This window comes from Plecotus auritus (genome assembly GCF_963455305.1).
Source record: "Plecotus auritus genome assembly, chromosome: 3".
Taxonomy (NCBI): domain Eukaryota; kingdom Metazoa; phylum Chordata; class Mammalia; order Chiroptera; family Vespertilionidae; genus Plecotus; species Plecotus auritus.
The window spans coordinates 96,877,668-96,894,206 of NC_137772.1; the positions used below are offsets into that span (position 1 = coordinate 96,877,668).

A 16,539-nucleotide genomic window follows, 5' to 3' on the forward strand; every position below is an offset into this window, starting at 1 on the left:
GTATGCAAATATTAAAGAAAAAATACTGTACATTGATAATAGAGTAATAAAAATAGTTTATTTTAAAACTTGTAATTTACCTCCCAAAAATTTACACATTAAAAAAAAAGGTTATGGCCTAAAGTCTCAACAAAGAGGTACAACTGTTATATTATAAAAATTGTTACATTATAAAAATTATTATATTACAGAAAGTCCCCTCTTCCCAATTATCAAAGGAATGCAATCTCATGATTTAAATTTGAGGAAAACAAAAGTGAATAAAGAAGAAAAAAATTATCCATAATCTTACCACCCAAAAACAATTATGTTATTGTTAAAATTCTGATATATATCCTTCCTGTCTTTTTCCATGCAATTTTTCACAATACTGTGATCATAGTGTATTTAAAATTCAGAATTCCATATTTTTACCTGATATAATAAATATTTCCTCACATTATCAAGAAGTCTTCAAAATCATGAATGTTAGTAACTACATAATATTCAGGTACTGGCTATGCCAAGTTCTATTACATTTAACCATTTCCTAATTATTAGACATTTAAATTATTCCAAATTTCACATTATCCCCTTACAACAAATTCCCAAAATTAGAACATTTAAAAATCTGTTGATATTACCACCAAATTATCTTCCAAAACAGTTACACCCATATATCCAGCATGTGTAAATTTGTCTGTTTCACTAATTTCTCACTAGCTTTATTCATATTAAGTTACATCTTGCCCTAGTCAGTTTGGCTCAGTGGATAGAGTGTCGGCAGACTGAAGGGTCCTAGGTTCGATACCAGTAAAGGAAACGGACCTCAGTTGCAGACTCCTCCCCGGCCCAGGCCGAGTAGGGGCTCGTGCAGAAGGCAACCAATCAATGTGTTACTCTCTCATAGATATTTCTCTCTGTCTTTCCCTCTCTCTTCCACTCTCTCTAAAAATCAATGAAAAAATATCCTCAAATGAGGATTTAAAAAAAAAGTTACATCTCAATTGATAAGTTTAGAGGACACTATACAACATTGTCACCATTATTCTATCATGCCAAGATTTATCTTGGGAATTTTAACTTCAGACAAAGTACCATCTGAATGTGTTTTTTTTTCCATCTGAATGATCCAATGGATTTATTTATTATTTTTTTAAATATATTTTATTGGTATTTTACAGAGAGGAAAGGAGAGGGATAGAAAGCTAGAAACATCGATGAGAGAGAAACATCGATCAGCTGCCTCCTGCACACCTCCCACTGGGGATGTGCCTGCAACCAAGGTACATGCCCTTGACCGGAATCGAACCCGGGACCCTTCAGTCCGCAGGCCGACGCTCTATCCACTGAGCCAAACCGGTTTCGGCCAATGGATTTATTTTTAACCAGGCATTTGCTAGGGAAGGAAAAGTCACTTTATTTTTAAATGTATTTTTATTGATTTCAGAGAGGAAGGGAAAGAAAGAAACATCAGTGATGACAGAGAATCATTGATTGGCTGCCTCCTGCATGCCCCACACTGGAGATCAAGCCCACAAACCAGGCATGTGCCCTGACCATGAATCAAATCAAGACCTCCTGGTTCATAGGTCCACGCTCAACCACTGAGCCATGTCAGCAGGCGATTTAATGGATTTATATGGTTATCTACAATTATCTGGAAACTAAGCCTTTAATATCTTCTTTACTTATAATACTTAAAATATACATATTTGGTTGTCATAAATAGGAAAATATGATTTTACAAAGAACTTACTTGTTTAGGTCTCTTGCTATACCAAAGTCCCCAAGCTTTGCAACCACTCCATTCTTGCTAAGAAAAATGTTCTGTAAATGGAGAAAATGCTATGTTGTTTGAGAGATTTCAAGAAAACAAAAGATCAGTTCTGTCTTTGTTCTCTTTCTAAGCTGTTACCTGTGTTTTTATGTCCCGGTGTAAGATCTTCCTGTCATGAATATGTTTTAGTCCTAGAGAAATCTGCACAAACCAACTCAGAATCTGTATAGGGAACATAAACAAAACTTGTGAATAGGCTGGTGGTCACTGAAGTATCTTCATGATGATATGCAAAAAGAGGGAAATAACATATTGATATATACGTCTTTACATGAATGATGCTAATCCTATATAATAAAGAGCTAATATGCAAATTGTCCCTTCAACTGGGAGTTCTACCAGGGGGCAGGGCCGGCCTGCCAACTGCCCACGGCCCTTCCCCCTGGCCAACCCGCCCTGACCCCCCCAATCGGGGGCGGGGCCGGCTGGCAAACCACCCGTGTCCCCTTCCCCCGGCTGGCCAGACCCCATCTATGCATGAATTCATGCAGCAGGCTTCTAGTAAGATATAAAACCCCCAAAAATGGAGGCGCAAAAAACAATCCAAACATGTTGGTATCAAAGTGAACTCCAATACACAACAGACACACACAAAAAAAAAGCAAAAGAGAGAGGAGGCAGTTTACAATTTCCATTTTTCTTAATATTAGGTTGCTAACTGCATCAGAGTAGTAGGCAAGCTGCCCTATTTCTTGATAACCCTGGTGCCACTGGTTTTTCCTTTTCAATGGAAGGAGTATGCCAAGAGCATAGAATGAAGGAGAAAGAAATGGATAATATGTGAGGTTATTACATTTTTTCATGAAATACCAATATATGTGTACACAATATAAAAACAAAAAAATGTTACTTTTAAGCTTTTTAAGGTGTAATTTTCTTAGTCATAATTTTATTTACCTTAGCTGGTCATGAGCCTCTTTAGTAAAATGTATTCTATGTCTATACAAATTTATTTAAACTATTCTAAAATTTCATTTATACTTTGTTTACCAAATTATACAGAAAGAGAAAAACAATAGGAAAAAAAGCTATATTCCAGATACTATGATTCAGTTGTAATTTTAGTTCTCACCCAACAAAGAAAAACTTAGTTCAAAATTTTGTAAAGAAAAGTATTTTTTAATTAAATGTGGAAAAATAATACCTAAATAGAAAGAAAGCAGGGTTTCTAAAAATATGGAATTTAGCCGAAACCGGTTTGGCTCAGTGGATAGAGCGTCAGCCTGTGGACTGAAGGGTCCCGGGTTCGATTCCGGTCAAGGGCATGTACCTTGGTTGCGGGCACATCCCCAGTGGGGGGTGTGCAGGAGGCGGCTGATCAATGTTTCTCTCTCATTGATGTTTCTAACTCTCTATCCCTCTCTCCATTTCCTCTCTGTAAAAAATCAATAAAATATATTTAAAAAAATATGGAATTTAATATACAATGTAAATGAGCATAGGAAAAATGCTTGGTGAGGTTTACAGAGGTTAGATATATTGATTCATTAATCATTTGTACATTCAAAATGTTACATTTTAATTCAAGGAAGAAGTTATGTGAGCTGATGCTCAAAAATGCTAAAATAAAACAAACAAGTGGCCTAAAGAAAGCTGTTGGGCCCTGTCTGGTATGGCTCAGTTGGGTGGGCATAGTGCTGTGCACTGAGAGGTCACCGGTTTGATTCCTGCCTGGTCAGGGCACATGCTAGGGTTGCAGGCTTGATCCCCAGTGGAGGGCGTGCAAGGGGGCAGCAGATAGATGTTTCATTCTCACACATCAATGTTTCTCTCTCCCTCTCTCTCTAAAAGTCAATAAAATTCTTTAAAAAAAGAAAAAGAAAGAAAGCCGTTGGGCCATTCCTGGGCACTACTTGAGGCAGTGCCCTTTCCCATTAGTCACACAGGTCTGATTGGGATTCTTCTCCATACACACATACCTGTCTCCATCAGAAGTACAACTCCCAAGAAGCTTCTAAAAGAAGCTTAGAATATAGTAGAAAAATGTGTTTGTGCAAAAAAGAAAATGGAAATCAAAGCCATTGTTCTTAAAAACCAATGAAATGAAATAGCCATTGCTAAGAAGAGCTTCTATCCTCCATAACAAAATGAACACAAATGGTAAAAGGAAGAAGAGTGAACCTATAAATATGTCACATTTAAAATAGCCAAGGAGAGAGAAAGAAGACGGCTGCCGACGGGAAGGCAGACTGCAAGATAGGGTGTGAGTGAGAAAACAAAGGGAGAGTGTGTGGTCGCATGGGGAGTGTTTGTTGTTGAGTTGAGGGACATTATACTCAACAGACTGTGGGGGAATGCTAGACAGGGCTTCCCTGACCGAGCAGCTCCCACTGCTGCTGGGTTCCCTCCTGGAGCTACCGGCTTGAATGCAGAGACCGCGCCATCTTGAAGGGGAAAGTGGAGGTTATCAGAAGCCTAAAAAGCCCAGGGAATCTACTACTACGGCAGCCACCGAACAGCTGCAAACCTGAAAACACCGGTCCCCAATTGGCGCAAGCACGCAGATTCAGAGGAGCTCTACACACCCTCACGGAAAGGTCAGATTTCGCCTGGGATAATGAGAGAGATAACTACATAACCAGACACTGGGAGAAGAGACATCATGGGGAGACAAAGAAACAGCCCACATATGAAAGAAAAGCAGGCATCACCAGAAAAGGAAGTAAACGAAATGGAGGCAAGCAACCTGTCAGAGAAAGAATTCAGAGAAATGGTCATAGGTGGATGAAAAGCATGGAAGACAAATTCGACAATATGTATAAGAACCAAGAGGAAATGTAGAAGAACCAAGAAGAAATAAAAAATGACATCGCTGCTGTAAATAACTCAATAGAAAGCATCAAGAGTAGACTAGAAGAAGCAGAGGACCACATCAGTGAGCTGAAAGACAAGATAGGAAAAATTACCCAAGTAGAGCAACTTCTAGAAAAAAAATTAAAAAGCAGGAGGAGAGCCTAATGGAAAGTTAGTACAACACAAAACAAAACAACATCCGCATAATAGGGGTTCCAGAAGGAGAGGAAACTGAGCAAGGAATAGAAAACCTGTTTGAAGAAATAATGACAGAAAACTTCCCTGATATAGGGAAGAAAACACCCCACACAAATCCAAGAAGCTCACAGAGTCCCAAGTAAAATGAACCGCAAAAGACCGACGCCAAGGGACATTATAATTAAATTGGCAAACACCAACAACAAAGTAAGAATCTTAAAAGCGGCCAGATAGAGAAAGAAAGTTACCTACAAAGGAACCCCCATCAGACTAGTGACTGATTTCTCAACAGAAACACATCAGGCCAGAAGGGAATGGAATAAAATATACAAAGTCATGCAAAGGAAGGGTCTGAATCCAAGAATACTGTACCCAGCAAGGCTATCAATCAAAACTGAAGGTGAAATCAGGAGCTTCACAGACAAAAAAGACTAAGGGAGTTTATTACCACCAAACCAGCAATGCAAGAAATGCTGTTAAAAAAAAGAAATAGGAAGTGAAGAAGGAACACAGGGGTAAAGAATAAAAATGGCGACAAATAAGTACCTAACTATAATAACTTTAAATGTAAATGGATTAAATACCCCAATCAAAAGAAATAGGGTAATGGATTGGATAAGAAAACACGACCCATATATCTGCTGTCTACAAGAAACCCACCTCAGAAAAAAAGACACAAACAGACTGAGGGTGAAGGGATAGAAAAGGGTTTTTCAGGCAAATGGAAATGAAAAAAAAGCTTGGGTAGTAATACTTATATCTGACAAATTAGATCTCAAAGTGAAGGAGATAACAAGAGATAAGGAAGGCCACTTCATAATACTAAAGGGAGCAATCCAAAAAGAAGAAATAACTCTGGTAAACATATACACACCCAATACAGGAGCACCCAAATACATAAAAAAAACTCCTGGATGACATCAAGGGAGAGATTGACAGCAATACAATCATAGTAGGAGACTTTAATACCCCACTATCACCATTGGACAAATCCTCTAAACAAAAAATCAGCAAAGAAACATCAATCCTAAATGACTCACTACCAGATGGAATTAATTGACATCTTCAGAACATTTCACCCCAAAGCCACAGAATATACATTCTTCTCAAGTCCACATGGGTCATTGTCAAAGATAGACCACATATTGGGTCACAGGCAAAGTCCCTTCAAAATTATATCAAGCATCTTCTCAGATCACAGTGGCATAAAACTGGAAATCAACTACAATAAAAACAATCCAAAAAAAAAAAAATCAAACACATGGAGACTAAATAGCATGCTATTAAACAATGACTGGGTTACCAGAGAGATCAAAGAAGTAAAAAACATCATGGCAACAAATGACAATGAAAACACAACAATCCAAAATCTATGAGACACAGCGAAAGCAGTCTTGAGAGGGAAGTTCATAGCTCTACAAGCCTACTGCAAAAAACAAGAAACAATGGTAATAAATTACCTAACCCTACAACTCAAAGAGTTAGAAAGAGAGCAACAAGAAAAGCCCAGTGTAAGCAGAAGGAAGGAAATAATGAAGATCAGAGCGGAGATAAATGACACTGAGACCAAAAAAATAATACAAAAGATCAACAAAACCAAGAGCTGGTTCTTTGAAAGGATAAACAAGATTGATGAACCCCTAGCCAGGCTCACCAAGAAGCAAAGAGAGAGGACCCAAATAAAGAAAATCAGAAATGAAAGAGGAGAAATAACAACAGATCCCGTCGAAATACAAAGGATTGTTAAAAAATACTATGAACAACTCTATTCCAACAAACTGGACAACCTGGAGGAAATGGACATATTCCTAGAAAAATACAACCTTCCAAAACTCAATCAGGAAGAATCTAAACATCTCAAGAGGCCAATAGCTATGAAAGAAATTGAAGCAGTCATCAAAAAAGCTTCCAGCAAACAAAAGCCCAGGGCCAGATGGCTTCACAGGGGAGTTTTACCAAACATTCAAGAAAGAACTAAAACCTATCCTCCTCAGACTATTCCAAAAAATTCAAGAGGAAGGAACACTTCCAAGCTCCTTCTATGAAGCCAGCATCACCCTAATACCAAAACCAGATAAAGACAACCCAATGAAAGAGAATTACTGGCCAATATCCCTCATGAACATAGATGCCAAAATCCTCAACAAAATTCTAGCAAATCGGATCCAACAGTACATCAGAAAGATCATACACCATGACCAAATAGGATTTATCCCAGGAATGCAAGGATGGTACAATATCCGCAAATCAATAAACGTGATACGTCACATAAACAAATTGAGAGATAAAAATCACATAGTCATATCAATTGATGCAGAAAAAGCATTTGACAAAATCCAACACCCTTTCTTGATAAAAACTCTCGGCAAGGTAGGAAGAGAAGAATCATACCTCAACATAATAAAAGCCATATATGATAAACCCACAGCCAACCTCATACTCAATGGGCATAAACTAAAATCATTTCCCCTAAGAACAGGAACAAGACAGGGATGCCCACTCTCACCACTCCTGTTCGACATAGTACTGGAAGTATTAGCCATTGCAGTGAGACAAGAAGAAGAAATAGAGGCAAATTTCCAAATTGGAAAAGAAGAAGTAAAGCTGTCCTTATTTGCAGATGACATGATATTGTACATAAAAAACCCGAAAGACTCCATCAAAAAACTAGTAGACTTAATAAATGAATTTGGCAATGTAGCAGGATACAGAATTAATGCCAAGAAACCTATGGCATTTCTATACACCAATAGTGAACTTATAGAAAGAGAGGGTAAAAAAGCAATCCCATTTACCATCGCACCAAAAAAATTAAGATACCTAGGAATAAACTTAACTAAGGAGGTAAAAGATCTATATGTGAAAAACTACAGGACACTGAACAAAGAGATAGAGGAAGACATAAACAGACGGAAGAAAAAACCATATTCATGGATTGGTAGAATCAACCTCATTAAAATGTCCATACTACCCAAAGCAATCTATAGATTCAATGCATTCCCCATTAAAATACCAATGGTATATTTCACAGACCTAGAAAGAACTCTCCAAAAATTCATCTAGAATAAAAAAAGACCCCGAATAGCCACAGCAATCCTGAGAAAGAGGAACAAAGTACGAGGGATCTCAATACCAGATTTCAAGTTGTATTACAAAGCCACTGTTCTCAAAACAGCCTGGTCCTGGCAGAAGAACAGACATATAGACCAATGGAATAGAATAAAGAACCCAGATATCGATTCAAACCACTATGCTCAATTAATATTTGACAAAGGATGCATGAACATACAATGGAGTCAAGACAGTCTCTTCAATAAATGGTGCTGGGAAAATTGGACAGATACATGCAAAAAAAAAAAAAAAATGAAACTAGACCACCAACTTACACCGTACACAAAAATAAACTCTAAATGAATAAAAGACTTAAACGTAAGATGGGAAACCATAAAAATACTAGAGGAATCCACATGCAGAGAAATCTCAGACATATGCCGAAGCAATTTCTTCACTGATACTGCTCCTAGGGCAATGGAACCTAAAGAGAAAATAAACAAATGGGACTACATCAAAATAAAAAGCTTTTGCATAGCAAAAGAAACCATCAACAAAACAACAAGAAAGCCCACTGCATGGGAGAACATATTTGCCAATGTTATCACCGATAAGGGTTTAATCTCCAACATTTACAGGGAACTCATACAACTTAACAAAAGGAAGATAAACAACCTAATAAAAAAATGGGCAACGGACTTAAATAGAATCTTTTCGAAAGAAGACAGAAGGAAGGCCAAGAGACACATGAAAACATGCTCAAAGTCACTAATTATCCGAGAGATGCAAATCAAAACGACAATGCGGTTCCATCTCACATCTGTCAGAATGGCTATCATTAACAAATCAACAAATGTCAAGTGCTGGTGAGGATGTGGAGAAAAAGGAACCCTCCTGCACTGCTGGTGGGAATGCAGACTGGTGCAGTCAATGTGGAGAACAGTTTTCCTCAAAAAACTAAAAATGGAACTCCCATTTGACCCAGTAATCCCACTTCTAGGAATATATCCCAAGAAACTAGAAACACCAATCAGAAAGGATATATGCACCCTTATCTTCATAGCAGCACAATTCACCATAGCTAAGATTTGGAAACAGCCTTAATGCCCATCAGCAGATGAGTGGATTAGAAAACCATGGTACATCTACACAATGGAATACTACGCTGCGGTAAAAAAGAAGGAGTTCTTACCATTTGCAGCAGCATGGATGGAGATGGAGAGCATTATGTTAAGTGAAATAAGCCAGGCAATGAAAGAAAAATACCACATGATCTCACTCATTTATGGAAAATAAAGAACATTATAACCTGATGAACAAAAAGATAGATACAGAGGCAGTAAAGCACCGAACAGACTATCAAATTACAGCGGGAAGGCCGGGGAGTGTTGGGGAGGAGGGGAAAGAGATCAACCAAAGGACTTGTATGCGTGCATATAAGCACAACCAATGGACACAAGACACTGGAAGGGGTGGGATGAGGGCATGCGACAGGGGTAGGGGAGGCTGGGGGAAGGTCAATGGGAAAAAAAAAGGAGATATATGTACTACTATATGTAATACTTTAAACAATAAAAAATAAAAATGAAAAAAATAAATCTAAATTGGATCTACTGTAGAAAGCAAAAATAAATAAATAAATAAATAAATAAATAAATAAATAAATAAATAATAAAATGGCCGAGGAAATCCACATTCAGGTTTTTTATCTGTGAAAATTTATCTCAGGGGCACCCTACATGAGACTGTCCAAAAATAAAATACTATATTTTCTCAAGCAAACTTCACTCTCACAGAGATTCCATTTAAGTTCAATTGCAAATATGTTCTAGACTAAATCTATCAAGAATATTGATCACTATTTTGTGATTTGAATTCTCTACCAGAAATCATGCTTCTTCTAAACACAGTGTACTTCTTATGGCATTTTAAATTTAATGTCCCCCATATAAATTATAAGGGAAATTAGAAGTGTTTTTACCTGATCTTCACTAAATAACACTCCCTGTTGTCTATTGATTCTTTTCATGAGGTCCCCTCCATCACAATACTCCATCACAATAAACAGCCTGTTGTTCTCTGTAAGAAAAGGCATCATTTGGTTCTGGAAGCATTTCAAATATTCACTAATCACTTCCTTTCAAGTTCTAGAGGATGGAGAATATGACAGAAAAAAAATGTAGTATATATATATATAGTTAGCATCAAGATGGACTGAATTCTAATTTCACTTCATCACTTACATTTCTTAGCTCTGTGACTCTAAGCAAGTTATTTTAATTTCTCTGTGCTTCATTACCTCATCTATAAAATGGATATAATAATATAGAAATTTCTCTTAGGATTGCTGTAATGATTGAATTAATCCATGTCAGATGCTTAGAACAATGCTTACACAATATGACATTTCAATAAATGTTAGCTATTATTATTAATACATTCCTGCAAGAGATTAGAAATCCTATATAATAAAGAGGTAATTTGCAAATTGACCCTCACACAATCGCATCACAAGATGGCCACCCCCATGTCTTCACAGATGGCCACCCCCATGTCATCACAGGATGGCCGCCCCCATGTCATCACAGGATGGCCACCCCACGTCACCACAAGATGGCCGCCCCACGTCATCACAAGATGGCCGTCACAAGATGGCCTCCACCACGTTGTCACAAGATGGCCAGCAGGGGAGGGCATTTGGGGGTGACCAGGCCTGCAGGGGAGGGCAGCTGGGGCTGATCGGGCCAGCAGGAGAGCAGTTAGGTGTCAATCATGCTGGCACGGGAGTGGTTAGGGGGCTATCAGGCTGGCATGGAGAGTGGTTAGGGGCAATCAGGCACGCAGCCAGGCGAGTGGTTAGAAGCCAGCAGTCCCGGATTGTGAGAGGGATGTCCGACTGCCGGTTTAGGCCCAATCCCGATCAGGCCTAAACCGGCAGTCAGACATCCCCTAAGGCAGTGGTTCTCAACATTCCTAATGCCGTGACCCTTTAATACAGTTCCTCATGTTGTGGTGACCCCAACCATAAAATATTTTCATTGCTACTTCATAACTGTAATTTTGCTACTGTTAATGAATCGTAATATAAATATCTGTGTTTTCTGATGGTCTTAGGCTCTACAGCAGTGGCTCGGTCGCAACTTGTATGTGCCCTGACTGGGAATCCAACCTGTGACCGATTGGTTCATAGGTCAATGCTCAACCACTGAGCCACACTGGCCGGGCCTAACTGACATCTTGATTCAACTATGTGAGACCCTCAGCAGAGAATCCAGCCAAGCCAAGCCCAGACTTCTGACCTAGAGAAACTGGATGATGCTAAGTGGGTGTTGGTTTAAGCCACTAAATTTGTGGTCAGCAGCAACAAACAACAGTGTAGAAATTTTTGCCTATTTTGTTCACTAAGATATATCCTCAAGACCTAAAACATTCCTGACATATAATAGGTACTCAATAAATATTTACTGAAGGAATTTAAGTGGAATTAGTTTAGCCTTAGGAACATCTCACCACATTCTACTTATTTTTTGTATGTTACTTCAAATCTGTGAAACTTCCATACTCTCTACAAGTAGTTAATGAACTAGAGCCAGAGTTCTTGTGTTCAGAGATAAGTTGTCTGAGGGTAAGCAAAGGCTTTATTTATCTACACTGTCTAGTAGGTGCTGTAAGGACTTCTAAAACTTTCAGATAAGCTTGGAGTTTCAAGACCCAGCAATCTTCCAGGCAAACCCAAAAGCATCACAATAACTAAACAAAAGGGTGCTCTAATTAAAAAAAAAAAAAAAAAAAGCTCTCATAAGAAAATGTAAGCTTATAATATAAACAAACTCAGCAGAGGTTATTTATACCATAAAAATGACCTCTAATTTTATAACAGTATCCAGGAAAATACTGTCCTCAAATATCCATTTTGCATGGTATAAATACATACTCTAATCTATTAAAGTGGTCCAGTCCATGCACTCATTCAGCAAACATATATTAAACACCTACTCTGTGCTAGATGCTGAGGATCAAGTAGTGAGCAAAAGGATCCATTAAAAGGAAGACAAATATTAAACCAATTCATAATTTCTTATCTAAATAGACATATGCATACAAGTACAAAGTGCTAGGCAAGATCAGGAAAGGGGGCCATAATTTGAATTGTGATCTCAGAGAAGGCCTGAGGATGAGTAGGAGGTAGCCAGATTGGGTCACAGTAATAACCCAAAGAATGAGGAAAATAAAGATCATCTTATGGTGTTGGTATTAGGAATCAATGAACAGAAATGAAGGCACTTTATTTAGTGGCTGCCCTTAAAAGTTTTTAATATAACTGAATTCCCTGTTCTTGTGTACTACTCAGCTCCTAGAAAGACCTCAGAAGAGTTCTTTTAAACACCCAGTTGTTGAAGAAGGTTGCATGCAGAGAGCTAATTTGAACGCAGTAATTTTCATTTATAAGAAACATAATGTAAAAGCTCAAAATATAGTATCAATGTTTATTTATTGATCTTCAGCTCCTGATGGTGCTTGAAGATACCTAGGTAGCATTCCTGGTCCATTAAATACTTACAACCAGTGAATTTGAGCACCCTCAGTGCCAAGTACTGAGGGAATGCCCCATGGTGAACTTTGGCATGTACAGCCCTCTGACAGCCTATAAATAAGTGGCACACTGTATATGTGTTTATTGTCTGACTCTTCCCAATAGAATGCAAACTCCATGAGGACAGATATGTTCAGCTGCTTTGTTCACTGCTCTATTCTTGGCAACTAGAACAATACAGTAAGCACTGGATAAACATTTGTTACGTGAATGAATGATTTCTGACCACTGTTCTTTTCATGATTATTTGATTGCTTGTTTTGTGTTGTTCCTACCTTTGAAATAGAATGATGGATGGAGATAGAATAGATCTTGTATTCAGGTGTGCAAATGAAGGGATTTCTTCCTTATAGTTTTCTTCTCAATTTTTGCCATTTGCTTGGTAATGGTGCATAACTATTTGCTGCCTCTCTGTAAGAAGACTGTATAGCCCCACCCATTTCCAGAGGGTGTTCAGGGCCTCATGTGGGCAAAGTATCCCCTCCCCCTTCACTCCATTATCAAAGTTAACTGCATGGTTGCATTGCAACAGGAATGTGAATCCATAAGGAAAATGAAAGCCATGCCACATCCTAGCAGGACTCCAAGACTGATGATGTGGGGGTGCTTGTATCTTGCTCTTTTCTTTTGCTCAGAACAGTATGCTCCATATCTGGGCTGCTTATTCAGCCTGGACCCCAGAATTAAGGCCCAGTCCACCCACAGCCAATATGTCACGAGTGAGAGACAGATGTGTATTATTGTAGGTCACAGAAATTTAAGTGCTGTTCCTGCAGCAAAGCTAATATACCAATTATTAACTATTTGAGGGAGTAAGAATTAAGGAGAGATTAAAAAAAAAAAAACTTAGGAAAGCTGTCTATAAAAATTCACTAGTGAAGAAATAAAGATTATGTCTCAGCCAAAACCGGTTTGGCTCAGTGGATAGAGCATCAGCCTGCAGACTGAAAGGTCCCAGGTTCGATTCTGGTCAAGGGCACGTAACTTGGTTGCGGGCACATCCCCAGTAGGAGGTGTGCAAGAGGCAGCTGATCGATGTTTCTCTCTCATCGATGTTTCTAACTCTCTATCCCTCTTCCTTCCTCTCTGTAAAAAAATCAATAAAATATATTAAAAAATAAAAAAATGAAGATTATGTCTCAAATGACAATTTAAATAAATGGGAAAATGAGTCCATTCACAAAAACTATACACAGTTCTCAGGAACATATCTTTTACAGAAGTCTATATGCTGATACTTTATTAAAATACTTTAAGAATGCTAGAAAGTCAAACCTTGAAACGAACTGAAGAAGGTTACAATGTTAGGATGTTTCATCTTTGCCAGAAGAATGACTTCTTTCTTTGAAGCTTCTTTTTCTTGGATGGGCATCTAAATTATATTAAGAGACAGAATAGTCTGTAAAGATAACTTGCTGTCAAGAATATGCTTCCTGCTCACTCCTATTGTAACAGTGGGAATTGTAACCCATCTCACCGTTCTTTTGACATTGTTTCTGTAAATGCTATTCTGACTAATGTGTAGCTTGTAGATAAACAGCATGTTTGTATACAAATCCTAGGAACTAACTTCAGAAGATGCAGACTTCGACCTTCAGCCATCCCAGTTTCAGGAGATTTGCTGACCTTCAACAGTAAAACCAGAATAATGAAGACCAGGATGATATACACCAAACCATCACTTGACCAGTTTCAAGATCCTTATTGGAATGGACTGTACTGGTCTGCACATAGAGAACCTTTCAACTCCCTCCCCTTGATCTCTTTGTTCTACTTGCCCTCTCTGCCATATAAAAATCTTTGCCTGCAATGAGATTTTGAGATGGGCTTTGCAACAAGAGTCCCCGTCTTCTTAGGTGTCTGGCTCTTGAATAAACCACTTTCCTTTTTCAACCAGCATCTGTCTCACAAGTTTGGTTTTCTTGGCAGCAAGCAACCGAACCTTGGTTTCAGTTACATTATCTAAAATTCTCCAGGATTTCACTGGCTTTTAATGGCACTTCTGAAACCAATCTCTCAACATCAGAAAACAAAATTTCTAGAATTAGCACTATATCTAATCCAGTGGTTCTCAACCTTTCTAATGCCGCAACCCTTTAATACAGTTCCTCATGTTGTGGTGAACCCCAACCATAAAATTATTTTCGTTGCTACTTCATAACTGTAATTTTGCTACTGTTATGAATCATAATGTAAATATCTGTGTTTTCCGATGGTCTTAGGTGACCCTGCTAGCGGTTCTCAACCTGTGGGTCATGACCCACAGGTTGAGAACTGCTGCTGTAGAGCCTAAGACCATCGGAAAACACAGATATTTACATTATGATTCATAACAGTAGCAAAATTACAGTTATGAAGTAGCAACGAAAATAATTTTATGGTTGGGGTTCACCACAACATGAGGAACTGTATTAAAGGGTCGCGGCATTAGAAAGGTTGAGAACTACTGACAATGGTTTATCATTGAAAACCATAAGCTAAAAATAATGATTTCTGGTGAACTTTTGCTGTATTAAAATTTCAGTTGGATAAGAAAAAGCTGAGGGAGTTCATCACCACTAAACCAGTATTACAAGAAATGTTAAAAGGTCTTCTTTAAGAAGAAGAAACTATAAATAAAATATCACAAAGAAAAAATTTTCACTGACAAAGGCAAATACATAATAAAAGCAGTGGAACAACAAACGCTAAAACTAGTACCAAAGTTAAGGATACACAAAACACACACAAAAGAAGTAAAAAATAGTGACAAAAATATAAATATGAAGGGGGTGAGTAAAAATGGTAATGATTCTAGAATGTGTTCAAATTTAAGCAACCATCACCTTAAAATAGACTGCTAAAAACATAGTGTGGTATATAAGAAGCACATGGTAACCACAAATAAAAAATCTACAAGAGCCCTAGCTGCTTTGGCTCAGTGGATAGAGCACTGGCCTGTGGACTGAAGGGTTCCGGATTCAATTCTGGTCAAGGGCACATGCCTGGGTTGCTGGCTTAGTCCCCAGTAGGGGGCGTGCAGGAGGCAGCCAGTCAGTGGTTCTCTCTCATCGTTGATGTTTCCGTTTCTCTCTCCTTCTCCCTTCCTCTCTGAAATCAATGAAAATATATATTTTTAAAAATCTATAAGAGATATACAAGAAATAAAGAGAAAGGAATCCAAATACAACACTTAGGTGAGTCAACAATGTAGAAGAGAAGAAAGCAAGAGAATAAGGAGAGAGGAGAGAACTATAAGAACAATCAGAAAACAATTAATAAAATGGCAATAACTACATACCTATAAACAATTACTTTGAATGTAAATGAATTAAGTGCTCCAATCAAAAGACAAATGGAGCCCTGGCCAGTGTTGTTAAGTGGTTAGAGCATCCAGCCCACACACAGAAGGGTTGTGGATTCAATTCCCAGGCAAGGGTTCACTCTCCGCCCCTGGACTGGGCGCAGGTAGGAGGTAGCCAGTAGCAACCAGGTGATGTATCTTTCTTACATCAATGTCTTTCTCTCTCTCTCTCTCTCTTCCTCTCTCTCTCGTCCCCTATCTACCTTCCACTCTTTCTGAAAAGCAATGGAAAAAAATATCATCAGGTGAGGATTGGAAAAAATGGTTTTATTCTTCTTAAATATGCACTAGCTTAACAACAGAATCGAAAGTACCTATACATATAATCATTTACCCAGTAAGAATTTACTGAATACCTGCTGATGCAAAGCATTATTAGGTGCTGTGTGGAATATCAAGACATATGAGACATGGATTCGGCCTGCAAAAAAAACACAATTTAAAAAGAGGGAGAAGACACAAAATAAACAGCTAAAGCACATCAAAGTGAAAGGAATTTTAGGGACAAAATAGGCAGGCTTAGGGAATCTTAGGAATAAAGAGGGTCCATGGGGGAGGAATGCATAGGTGAGGACTTGGAGCCGCCAGAAGGCATACATTCACAGAGAATAGAAACGTGCCACAGGATAAGGGGAGAGGAAAGCATACATTCACAGAGAATAGAAACGTGCCACAGGATAAGGGGAGAGGAAGGCATACATTCACAGAGGATAAAGAAAAGTCACAGAGTTTGGGGAAAAG

General features: G+C 38.3%; 1 protein-coding gene across 1 annotated transcript in view; it reads right to left on the minus strand.

Moving 5' to 3' along the window:
- The window catches only part of NEK5 (NIMA related kinase 5), a 91,135-nt gene that overhangs the window by 68,836 nt on the left and 5,760 nt on the right, over positions 1-16,539 (minus strand). Inside the window, exons 2-5 of the mRNA XM_080659580.1 lie at positions 13,731-13,827; positions 9,843-9,940; positions 1,898-1,981; positions 1,739-1,809 (exon numbers count right to left, since the gene is read on the minus strand). Coding sequence (XP_080515706.1) covers positions 1,739-1,809; positions 1,898-1,981; positions 9,843-9,940; positions 13,731-13,827 — 350 coding nt within the window. The remainder of the gene's footprint in view (positions 1-1,738; positions 1,810-1,897; positions 1,982-9,842; positions 9,941-13,730; positions 13,828-16,539) is intronic.